Below are 12,620 nucleotides of genomic sequence, written 5' to 3' on the forward strand. Positions count from 1 at the left end.
AAACGTGCAGTTCGAAGAGGGCAGCCGTGAGGTGTAGCCACGGATACGCTTTCATGGTCAGAAATTCTTTCTGCCATTCTTTAAGGAAATATTTTTAATCGTGCTAATCAACTTTTTTGGGAAGAGATTTGGGAAAAAAAAAAAAAAGAGGTTGGTGGGAGACACTGACCAAATCTGGCCCTTTCTTATCTACCGGTGGGGCAGCTGCCCCCTCAGAGCTACACTCCAAAGGCCACGGGTCTGTCCTAGACCCGCCGAGAGGGGCTGCCTGAGGCCAGCAGGCGCAGGACGCACGGCCACTCTGTGCCTGCCACTCGAGGCAGAAGCCAAAGGCGCCACCCGCCTCCCATCCACACCAAGTGCACTTGGCCCGTTTTTAGGAAATCGACCAGCAGGTACGGGTTTCCAGTGATGGGCAATAGAGATTTACGTCAAATCTTAGCAATAGGGAAAACAAGCAACTCGAAGTGATTCCGCCACGAGATAGTCACTTTCAAAAATATCAGCGAATCCACTGAATAAACATCACCGGCACTTGCAGAACGTCTAGACGGCACGATTTCAGAGAAAACAGGGGGAAAAGTAAGCTTCAGCCTTTTCATGGTGAAAATGCTACCCTGGGGGCGGGAGCGGCAACGGCACCAGGCAGTGACGGGATGGCGAGCACAGCTCGGGATGGTCCAAAAGCGAAAATAAAGAAAAGAGGACGACAGGACTCGAGATGATGGGTTGAGAGCACCGTCCGGAGCAGCCAAGGCCCCGGGCACCACTGGGTGTGCCCCCGCCACCCCCGCAACACACACACACACACACACACACACACACACACAAAGCAGGAAGTGGAAAACCCTGGTTTTTAAGGGAGCGTGGATCCGGCAGCCGCCCGCGCAAAGGTGGCGTGTCGGGAGTCGGGCGCCCGCTCACCGCCAGTCCCAGGTACCTGGTCTGCAGCAGCGCCTCCATCGGCGTCAGCCGGTCCTGCAGCTGGCGGGACACGGCGGTGAGCAGGGACGCGCAGGCCGTGCTGCAGCCCGCCAGGTCCTCGTCCTTCACGTAGTTCAGCAGGACGAAGTACCAGTACACAGAGCCTGAAAGCAGATCAGCGCGTCACCCCCGCTGCGGCTGGGCTCTCCGCACACTCAGTAACGGTTCACTTCACCTACAGGGGTTTTCTGAAGTCTGACCCCAAAATAACATTTAAGTTTAAAGGGTAAATCGACAGCCCTTCAGAGTAACAAACACCATTAAAACATTAAAAAAAAAGAGAAAACAAAATGATATATGTATATATGCCAGTATTTTCTGAGCACTGCTACCGTATACATGTGATTTGTTTTGTGAACTCTAATCTACTTGGTAATCACAGTCATAATTAAATGACGGTGGAACTGGAGCGATAGCACAGCAGGGAGGGCGCTTGTCTCGCACACGGCTGACGAGGGTTCGATTCCCAGCATCCCATATGGTCCCCCCCCAAGTACCGCCAGGAGTAATTCCTGAGTGTAGAGCCAGGAGTAACCCCTGTGCGTCGCCGGGTGTGACCCAAAAAAGCAATAATAATAATAATTATAATTATAATAATAATAATTAAATGATGGTTCCACAGTCTACAGGTGCCAGGGGAAAAAAATCATCAACTACTCAGAAAAGTTCCATCCGCCAACGCCCCTCCCCTTCCCACAGCACACAGGCCTGTCACCACCTGGACCATTTACTCTGTGCCATTCTATCAACTCCTGTCTTGAGTTTGTGACATCTGATTTACTCTCAGGGAACACCAAACAACATCATTTTAATGAGGTCCAGGAAAGTATCCCAATATGATGAACCGGTTGGCATTTACTTAATTATCACTGAACTTTTTTCCGAGTAATGTTAACAAAGAGACTGTAGCCCACCCAATCAAAACACATCATAAACTGTTTGCAGTTCATTTTAAAACAAACTCCGGTCAATATGGGAGAGAGCAAGGAAGCATTTACTACACAACCGAACCGCACCGAGAGAGGTTTGCTCTAACTACAAACATCCGGGACTCCTTCCACTCACCGCCAGTCGCTGCTGCGGGTAAAAATGACATATTATCAAGCAAGGCCTTCAACAGAACAGATCCAAATCCTGGTTGACATGGGTCACATTTGCCATTACTAGAAAATTTTAAGAGAAAAAGTCAAGACGTTACACAAGGTCGTCAGTGAAAACCTCCGTGCGATACTCGACGTGAGAGTGCCGCATGTCCCAGCGTCGGGGAAGGTCTGCGGTCAGGCCCCGAGGTAGGAGGGGGTGTCACGCCGAGCCCCTCCTGAGCATCAAACACTTGTCACCCAATGGGCCACCAAATGGGACAGGGCACAGAGTCGCTCTCAAACACTTCCTAGGTCATTTTCAGGTGAAGGATTACCAAAACAACCAGGAAGCAGGAGTGAAAGTTGGTTGAGGAAGGGTCCCCACTAGCGGACGCACACCCTGAGCCTCTCCTGAGAGGCAGGAAGTCTGCTAGACTTCCTTGAGTAGGAGATTCAGCACGACATTTCTCAGAAAACCCCAGAATCCCAGGGGGAAAAAAATCTCATCAACGTACAAAAATTCTCATATGTAGATGTGTGTGTGTGTGTGTGTGTGTGTGTGTATAATGAGAATAGGTATGTATGACAGTTGGTATATATTTGAATTTTCTAACACACACCCACACGCACATGCATGTGGGTATGAGTGTGGGTGTGTGTTTGTGTGCACGCACGCACATATATACACACTCTGCTGAACGACATTCTACTACTGCGAGTGCCCCTATAAAGCATGCAGTGAACTGGAGAGGAAGCGGTTCTCGATACCAACCTAATGCACAGTGCCAGAAACCGGGCACATTTGTGGGCTATGCTTCGTCCTGCCTCAAAGAAGCAAACTCGTACAATGTCGGAGAGACATTTCCTTGTTTTTGAAAGCAAGCTCTCATTTCCTTCCTTTGAACTAAGGAAAAAAAAAAAAAGACAACAGTAAGACTCACCTTGAACTTCAGTGACAGGACCCCAACCCCCAGGGCGCGGAGAGCCCAGCTCACCTCCCGGGGCCGTTGGAGTGCACGCCGGCCAGCCAACACAGGGCGTCCAGCACGAGGCTCTGCGCGTGCTCGGTGCTCTGGCCGTCTTCAGCTTTTCTACACAGCGTGTTAAGGAGCTTCTCGTGAAATTCTGAAAACTGCAACATGGCACATCGCTGGACCCTACGAGGAAAAGAAACGCTGAACGTTAAGAGCACGCCTGAAAACGACCACGGTCTGGTGAGCCGCGACCCATTAGGCTCGACCATCGCCATTCTGCTAAATCGACTTCAAAACCTAAATCTAACGTGAAACACAGAGAAATGAAGTTCACAAAACTTTTGGAGTTCTGACAAAGAAAAAAACGCCAGACCACACGGAGCTCTTCCCTCCTGCCACACTAGGACACCCTGCGGCAACAGCACGCGAGGAGGGCACTTGCCGGGCACGCAAGCACCATGGGTTCAATCCCCGGCACCATACGTGGTCCCCAGATCTGGCCAGGAGTGAACGCCGAGCGCAGAGCCAAGAGTCAGCCCTGAGCACTGCTGGGTGTGGCCCCCGCTCCTCCCCCAAAAAAATATTTTTAATTTTTTTTTTTTTTTGAGCTATACCCAGCAGTGCTCAGGGCTGACTCCTGGCTCTGCACGCCGGGATCACTACCGGCAGGGCTCAGAGGACCATACTGGGTGACAGGGATCTAACCGGGGCAGCCACGTGCAAGGCAAGCACCGTACCCCACTGTATTGTCTCTCCAGCCCCTGGGCTGTGCATTTACATACAAAAAACCCTAAATAAGTCCACAGCAGGGTGAAGCTATGAAACAGGCAATTCATATGCTCAGAGATTTGAAGATGGTTCAGTGAGCTGCGGGAGCCTCATTCCACCCCGGTACCACCCCGTGGCCCAAAATCCAAGGCCAAGACCAAAACCAAACTCGTACAAGGAACAGCGAACACGCAGAAGTAAAAGATTTTAAAAATCTTAGGAAATACTCCAGACTAGTGCCCTATGAGACCTCCCCGTGTACTAGTTTTCTGCCTGGTATTTCTGGTTCTGACTGTGCATTACAGGATGTTTACTGGTCCTCTTCTACATTCACTGCTGCAGGAACGGAAGAGTTCGAGAAACCGAGAGTACCTCTCCTTAGAAATCGAAGTTTTCTTGAATCTTCGAATGGTGACTGAAACCTCCTGCAGTAAGTCACAGCCCCGAAGGTTTTCAGATTTACGGGGGCCACTTGCATTTTCATTCTTAACATTAGATGATTTTTCCTAAACATACAAAGATAAATAAGTAAAAAAAAAAAAGGATCCAAAAAAATAATTGTTACTCACTATGAAAGTTTTTCAAATACAGAGGAAAAGAATGATCTACGGTCACAGCAGAAAAGAGATGAGTGTGCCCAGCGTCACTGGGTGGACCAGCTTCAAAGATGGAGCTAGTGAAAAGCTCAATTTGCCTAACACTAAAGGGAGTTACTGGCAGGTCCCAGAAACCAGAGTCACGCCCTGAAAGTAAGGACCAGCGCATGCAAGAGATGCCGGCAAGATCATTTCCTCCCAGGCAAGTCCTCTGCTTAAGGTAGCTCAAAATATTTCCTCCTTCCGTATCTCTAAATTCACTGCAAGGAAGTAAAATTAGAAACAAACCAACTTTCACTGGGGCGGGGGAGGGGAATGAAGGCCACAGAAGGCAGAAGTGCATTACAGCGTTTAAGACAGAGTGAGTGGAATTCAAAATGACAATCCTTACCTTGCCCGCTGCGACTTTTGCCAAGAGCGAGGCGAGGGAATAGCCTTTGTTACTCTGGGTTTTCAGGGCTGGAAGTCTCACCACAGGACGGACCCCGCCATTACAGATCTCATCTGTCCCTCTTTCGTTCACTGCCTTCACGTGGATTAGAAATGAACGGTACTTTCCTCCTGCCATACCTGAAGAAGCGGTGCAGAGTGTGATTAATAACTGAATTACGAAAAAGCAGAACTTCACAACTGTTTTCTCCGGTTCCAAGGATTTTGGAGAGAAAACAATCATTCTGAGTAAATTCTGAGCCACTGAGCACTTGAGCACTGAGTATTTCAAAGACGCGTCATCTGGCTCCACTCTCCATTTTATCCAAGTCAGTATTTCTATGATAACATAAAATCTTGTTTTCACTGGTGTTCTAGAAACCGTACTTCTGCAATCAGCAACTCGAGTGTTTTAGTGCTTTTGCCCACGACTGCAACATTTTAGGCGGCTAACACCACATGGTCCTGTGAACGTGATGAATGAATGATACGTAGTCACAAGACTGAACATCACAATTTGCACGTCCCCGACCAAAGATGAACGCGTGGATGAGGACAAACATCACTAAGAGAAGACACAGAAATTAAAATGATCGCTACTGTTATGATCTAATTTCTTCGGATGCCACTCCACACCAAAATCTATCTGAACAAGGAAACCCGGCACCTGGACCATTGTTGGCTTCGTACCACAATAGCTACTACCTAGGTGAGAGCCAAGGATTTTAAAATGCACTTTAATGCACATTTGAAACACGCTTTAGAATACGGTTAAAGGACACATATATATTCGCTACTCAGATTACTACGTCTGTTCTTACTGCAGTAACTACTAGGCATCCAGCAGCCAAGCGTCTTGAAATATACATTTACATCCGATCCTCTATTACATCTGCCTTTCCCAAAACAACAGATTTTTTTTCCCTAGAAGAACTCTGAAGATGGGGCCCAAACCCTAGGGCGGCAGGTGCCCGCACGCGGCTGAGCCGGCCAACCCCGCCGGGACCCTGAGAACCCCGCCAGGAGCCGGGGGCCCGAGAACACACAGGAAGGACAGAAAACTAAAGCGGCTGTAAGCACGCACGGAAGCAGGCTGACGACACGCGGGACTGGGCCCAGGGTCCCCCGCATCGGGGCAAGCGCCGGCCCCCCCCTGCGCCCGCCCGAAACAGGGCGCAAGTCAACGGGGAGGAGCGCGCAGGGACACGGCTGTGGGGTCCCCGACGCCGCACTCGGTCTCCAGCAAGGCGCACGAAACAGCGTGCGTCGGGACAGACACATCAGGGTCACTTCCCGGAAGAAAGAACCGCGACTGCGGGGACAGCGAGGGACCGAGGGAAGGCGGCGGCTCAGACAGGACCTCGGGAACCGACGGCGGCCAGCGTCACCTTGTCCTGCCTCACCTTTCACGAGCTTGGGGCTCGTCAGCGTCAGCATCCCGGCGTGCCCCGACAGATCAAGGCCGCTGGCGAGCCACACGGGCCCACAGAGGATGTCTTCCTTATGGTCCTCTAAAAACGGGCACAGCCGAAGACCTGAAGGAGAGAGAGCAGAAGAGAAGGCCGCAGTTCTTTCTATGGAACCGGGTCGTAATGAGAACGTGGCACGTCAGAAGAGAACGTCCATCCCGAGTACAGAACACGCCACACGAAATGCCGTACTTGGGAGGCACTGATCACTACCACCGTGCTAAGGACGATATGATCAGCAAGCTAGTCTGCGGTTTTCCCCTCACGAATCATACGTATTCACCTTGATTTTCAAAGAACTTATAAGAACATGACACGATTTCAAATCCCAAGATATTCCAAAAACCAGAAATGCAGGGAGAGCGCAGCCGTGTTCAGAGGAGCTGAAGGTTAGAGCGTAATGCCAAAGCAGAATTACGGGTTATTTTTTTAATCGTGTGGTCAAAAATCAAGTTTTCGCAAGCCGCAGAGAAACCTCTGCCCAGCACGATGCGTCTGATCGCTAATCCTCTCACTGCATGAACAACAGCTCTGTCATTGAACTCACACGGTGATTCCTCTACTTCCATGCGCTGCATTTCTTCCTTCAAATCAACCAGGGACGGTTTCCCATTTTGTTCCACGTCAATGTTAAGAGCTGGAGACAAAGGAAAGGTGATCTGCCTATCTACTGCTGTTTCTAGAGGATAAAAATATTAGTCAACTTAATTTCGCTTAAGAGCAACGATTAATGTGCCTAAAATTCAAAAAAAAAAACTGATCAACTGGAACTGTAATTTTCATCACAGCTGCTATAAAAACAGTTCTAAGGAAAAAAAAAAAAGAAGAAGAAATTTAGATTCCCAGGTACTGTTTTACAGACTCTTCTAACGGTAGGAGAAAACTCATCTGAAGAAGTAACGTCTGACGGAAGTGCACCATGGGATGCGGGGGAGTCCTTTGCTCTGCTTTCTCTCCCCCCTCCCCCACCCCTTTTCGGTAAATCAACCCCAGGACCTCATGTATCCAGGGCACCAGCTCAACTCTACAACTCCCTGGCCCTGAAGTTCTTAGTCTCAGAGGCACAGAGCAAGTACCTGAAGTTTAAAAACACGAATGTCTAGTGCGGTCCCTGATCCAAGTGTCTTAGAATCTAACATGATTCAAGAGAATGCGAACAGACAGGCACAGAGACACACAACATGCAGACGCACACGTACGTGTGTGCATATCTGAAGTGGGACAGTTGTCCCGTTTCAGGGTTTTTACCTCTAGAATGGAATCTACGATTTTTCTTAGATAATCTCTAGTCTTTGAAATTAATCTAGTCACAGGAAAAGGCTGAGAATACCTGATTCCCAGTTTGCTAAACAGAATCCAACCTATCTTAATCGAACTTGGAATCACAAGCAACCTACGCGCTAGTACGACACGGGACATTTGCTTTCATAAATAACCTACGAGGGTAAGTGATATCCATAAAAATTTTTTAAAAAAGTAAAAAATAAAAAGTTCTTTTTCCAATTAAGTCTCCTCTCAAGAAGAGAAAGACGTGGGCTGATTGAGTAATGAGAAGAGCAAAACTTCTTCGCGAAAGAAATTCATTTCCCGAAGAGTGTAATTCAATCAGAAGAGGGCTGCAATTCTGAACAATACCGCACTACTGAAAAGCTTTGGAAATGCTGTCTGGGTCAATTTTTCTGAATAAAACCACAAAGGCAAACAGCGAGGGGGGGCCCGGGGGGGGGGGGGTTGGAGGGAGGGAAGGGCCGGGGGTGTCAGACCTAGGCTGCCAACTTGAAAACCGGGCCCCTGCTTTCCCAACCGCTACGAGGGGCGATCTCCAAATGTGAGAGTCTCCCCAGTCTTACCGTTGACTTTCCCCAAGCCCGGAGCCTTATTTTTCAGCAGCGTCACTTGGATCTGCGGAATGTTGGTGATGTTTGAGTTCAAGACGAACTTGAAGTCCACGTGTCCGACCATACACGCTTTGGGGAGAACCAACTCAAACACATGCTCATCCCAGCTGTTGCTGTGAACAGGAGGGAAAATGTGAAACGGAGCCCAACAGGAGAAGCCGGTCTTCTCCGCCCCGCGAGCCCGACCGTCAGCTCAGCCCGGAAGCCGAGGTCAGGGCCCCCAACCCGCTGCCGCCCACACCCGCCCAGGAACACACACCCGTCTCCTGGCACCTGGGCTGCCCTCTAGACCACCTGCTCTCATCCCGGCAACACAAAGACCTGCTCAACGGACTCGGTCCGAGCAGCGAGGCGCCCTCTTTGCGGCCTGGCTCTCCCGGCAGATCTGTGAGATCTGCGTGTTCTACTCCTGGCACCCAGGCGCCATAACCAGAATCCGGCGCCACCGTTCACGGCCGCCACCAGTCGCCAACGTGTCCCTCCCGGGCCGACTGCAACTGCGCCCGACGGAAAGAATGCCCAGGTCTCCTCCTGCCCCCTAACGAACGTACCGCAGCAAAACCAGAGCCAATATAGTGGCCTTCTGGCGTCTAATGTAAAGACTACATCCAATCAGTCCTTTAGGGAGACAAAGGGCCATGCAAGACACCCTCGGGGCATCAGTGCTTTAAACCACAGCGGCCCAAAACGGGGGTGGGGGGTGGGGCGGGGCGCTGCAGCCATCAGTGGAGGGAAGTGAGTGGACACGGGTGTAGGATGGGTGCTGGGCTAGCGTATGCCAGAAACGCAATCACAGCTTCATCTTAAAAAAAAAAACCCTCTTTGACTCCCAAGCACCAGCAACGCCCCAGCCAGGCCCGTCTCACGTCCCACGAGGCGTGACTGACCGGCCAGCGGAGTCCAGCTGCGCTCTGACCACCCTCTCCCCGGCTCACTCTGCGCCCGCCACACTCTGGTCTCCAACCTCGCCTCCCTCTGGCCTCTCCGCCAGTGTCCCTGGGAGACGTGCCCTTTCTTCCTCACGCCCGGTCACAACTACCCCACCCCCCGCCGGCGCTGAATGCCTGCCCCGTTTGTCCTGACTCCGCGGCCACAGGAAGTGGCTCTCCCCGGTGTCTGAGCCGGCCGAACACGGGAACGCCCGCCGACTAGACGCGCGGGCGGCGGCTCTACGCGTTCTCTCCCGGCCTCCGACGCCCAGCGACAGAGGGGGACCCCGGGCAGTCAGTCACCCGTCGGCCTGCAGCTTCCAGGTGCGCGTGTGCTGCGCGGCGTCCCCGTGGTGCTGCTGGTGCAGGTGCTGTGGGTGCCGCCGCTGCTGCTGCTCCTGCTGCACCTCGACCCAGCACGGGGGCACCGTGGCCGAGAAGCGCGGCGTGAGGGTCTCGAAGCGCGTCAGCTCCACGAGCGACGTCAGGACGTCGAGGGTGAACGGCTGCTCCACCAGCAGGTCGACTCCTGGGGGGGGGGGGGTGAGGGGGGCAAGGCCAGGGTGAGTGACCGGCCGGCGGGGGGGCCTCCGGTCCCAGCCCAGCCCGACAGCCCAAGAGACAGTCGGGAAAGCGGACAGGGAAGAAAAGGCGCGGACGGCACGGCAGACTCAGAAGGGGCCGGAGGACGACTGGCGCGGCGAGACGGGCCAGGCCGAGCCCTGAACGTGGGCCAGCCCAGGTCTGGGTCTGCGCGACAGAGACGGCAAGGTTCCTCGAATCAAGGCTCTCCCCTAGCAAAGGAATTCCCAGCGGGGCCAGGAACCAAGCCCAGCTCAGCCCCATGCCAGGCCAGCGCCCTACCCACTGTGCTCTCTCCCCGGCCCAATTCTTCCATTCTTACTCAACTGACCTACTTCTCTGTATCTCTGTGGCATTTCCCAATATCCTCTCCTCCTCTTCTGCATCTATCAAAAATACCTTTCCTTCAGAGCACAATTCAAGTTCTGTCTTAAAGGGATTTCACCCCCCCCCTCAGAATCCCTAAAAGCATTCTCTGTTTCTCTTATATTTATCTTATATTTGTTTCTTATTACTCCCTTTTGAAACCTGTAAAGTGGAGCCAGAGAGACAGGACAGCGGATAGGGCATTTGCTGTGCACACGGCCGAATCGGGTTCGATCCCCAGCATCCCATTGGGTCCCCCAAGCACCGCCAGGAGTGATCCCTGAGTGCAGAACCAGGAGGAACCACGAGAATCGCTCAGTGTGGGCCAAAAAGGAATTCTCAGCCGAGCTCCAACAGGCTGTCCCCTTGGCCGTAGTGAGGGGCACCCTGAGCGGGGCTGGGGGGCGTCAGAGGCACCTGCCACGCGAGCAGGCCAGCCTGCACGTGCCCTGCCGCGGGGCCCGTTTCCCTACTCCCTGGGGGCTGGGTTCCAAGCCCGCGGGTCTCTGCGGAGAGATACCCAGTAGTGACGGTAAACGTCTCCTATCAGACAAAGCTGCAAGGTGGCTGCTCTTTTTTCATGTGACAGAAGTCTAAAATAAACAACTGAAACGTGCAAAGGACAGGTCTAGAATGTTTCCCATTTAATCCCGAGCCAGACTCAGTCTCCGCGTGAGCGCCCGCAGGCGGGGGAATCCCCTCAGCTCACTCCCTTCTCTCGCGCCCAGTTCCTCCTCCTCTGCTAGGCAGATTTTCTGAGCACTGCGTTCCCGCGTCACCGATAAACTCAAGGAAGGGGGCCAATCAACAGCAGCGGGTAAGCGCTCGCCTTGCACACGGCCCTCCCGGGTTTGATCTCGGGTACTACGTGGGGCACTCCCATGTGTGGTGACCCCTGAAGCACGGCTGGGTGTGTCCCAAACCCAAAGGGAAAAAAAGAAAAGCTCCCAGCGGGTTATCTTCTTTAAACCACATGACATGGTTGATCCCAAAGTCAGCATGAGTCAGTGAATGCCAACTCGGGGTTTCCCTGCCTCCCGGGAAGCAACAGGACGGGAGCAGTTCTGTGTACCCTGAAGTCTGACTCAGTGTCATCCAACCCGAGCTGACGGGTGGAAAAAGCCCGACATCCATTATTGGGCCACCAGGGCTGGAGCAATAGCACAGCGGGTAGGGCGCTTGCCTTGCATGCAGCCGACCCGGTTCGATTCCCAGCATCCCATATGGTCCCCTGAGCACCGCCAGGGGTGATTCCTGAGTGCAGAGCCAGGAGGAACCCCTGTACATCGCCGGGTGTGACCCAAAAAGGAAAAGAAAAAAACAAAACATTGTTAGGCCACCAGTCACTGAAAGTTTTGCCTTTAGTGCCAAGAAAAAGATCAAATGCCCAAATAGAAACGTCTCCAAAGAGCAACTGCAAACTTAGCATCAGCCCAATTTGGAATTTTGAACTGAGACACATGCCTCAGACCAGAGTAACAGGCGGCGCACATGCTGTGGTCCCAGGGACCAATGAGCACCGCCAGGCGCTGCCCCAAGTGTCAGGCCAGGTGTCGCCCCAGGTGTCAGGCAGGCCTGACCCAAAACCAAAAAAGCGATGCTCACATCGTCCACCAAAGATGCAGTGACGTTCTCTGGTCAGCCAGGTTTGGGTGTAACACATTTTACCAGGAGTAAAATGCTGCAGCACCATGGAAGGCACGCAGAGAGCGAGGAAGGGGGCTCAGTGCAACCGAGAGAGTGACACGGAATCGCACACGAGACACCGTGAGAAGGGCGAAGCACTCATGAACATCCACAACATGAAGGGCACAAGGCCAGTACCTCTTCTGAAAAATACAGTTTCAGAGCACAAAGTGTAGAATGCAGGTCAGAGAAAAGGCAAAGCCAACAGGCAGTGAACCGCCCCCAGAGGTTCACAGCAAAGTTGATCCCAGCCCTGGGAGATAACGTCTTTTTTTTTTTTCCTGCTTTTTGAGTCACACCCGGCGATGCTCCTGGCTCTGCACTCAGGAATTACTCCTGGCACTGCTCTGGGGACCAGGGACCAGGGACCATATGGGATGCTGGGGATTGAACCCGGGTGGGCAAAGCAAACGCCCTCCCCACTGTGCTATCGTCCAGCCCCGGGAGACACTGTCTTAGCACTTTCCAGGTCCCGGATGGGGTTGGGACACTGGCAGCGTGAGCCGTTCTATTCACGGCACACTCGAAACACGCTTAGGTTCTGTTTCTTTCCTAACCAGAACAAACGCTCCTCGACGCCTGGAATCATCCTCTACGTCTTCAACTAGCTGCAAGTTCGGAACCAATCCTCAGTACTTCTCACATCTACCAGCACTGCAACACTTCCTCATAATTCCCTTTCTGACATAATGGTCACGGAGAAAAGTAAGGCTGGTCCTTAGAAAAGGTCATCCAGCCTGGGGACACGGCCCAGTGTCAGGACACTTGCCCTGCACCTTGCGGGAGGGTTCCCAAAGCAGCAAGCGAGACGAACTCCGCGGAACTGAGCACCTTCAACAGTTCAAGAGTTAACCATG

At 52.5% G+C, this 12,620-nt stretch overlaps 1 protein-coding gene across 2 annotated transcripts in view; it reads right to left on the bottom strand.

The window, feature by feature from the left end:
• The window catches only part of BIRC6 (baculoviral IAP repeat containing 6), a 154,171-nt gene that overhangs the window by 94,450 nt on the left and 47,101 nt on the right, over nt 1-12,620 (bottom strand). Inside the window, exons 12-21 of one of the 2 annotated variants that reach the window (XM_056128023.1) lie at nt 9,433-9,658; nt 8,153-8,313; nt 6,850-6,939; nt 6,237-6,368; nt 4,796-4,974; nt 4,181-4,314; nt 3,062-3,223; nt 2,839-2,970; nt 2,050-2,147; nt 941-1,088 (exon numbers count right to left, since the gene is read on the bottom strand). In XM_056128023.1, coding sequence (XP_055983998.1) covers nt 941-1,088; nt 2,050-2,147; nt 2,839-2,970; nt 3,062-3,223; nt 4,181-4,314; nt 4,796-4,974; nt 6,237-6,368; nt 6,850-6,939; nt 8,153-8,313; nt 9,433-9,658 — 1,462 coding nt within the window. Of the gene's footprint in view, nt 1-940; nt 1,089-2,049; nt 2,148-2,838; nt 2,971-3,061; nt 3,224-4,180; nt 4,315-4,795; nt 4,975-6,236; nt 6,369-6,849; nt 6,982-8,152; nt 8,314-9,432; nt 9,659-12,620 lie in introns of both variants that reach the window. The other variant, XM_056128017.1, reaches the window with a different exon arrangement.

The sequence above is a fragment of the Sorex fumeus genome, unplaced genomic scaffold (assembly GCF_029834395.1).
Source record: "Sorex fumeus unplaced genomic scaffold, SorFum_2.1 ptg000006l, whole genome shotgun sequence".
In the NCBI taxonomy this organism is placed as follows: Eukaryota; Metazoa; Chordata; class Mammalia; order Eulipotyphla; family Soricidae; genus Sorex; species Sorex fumeus.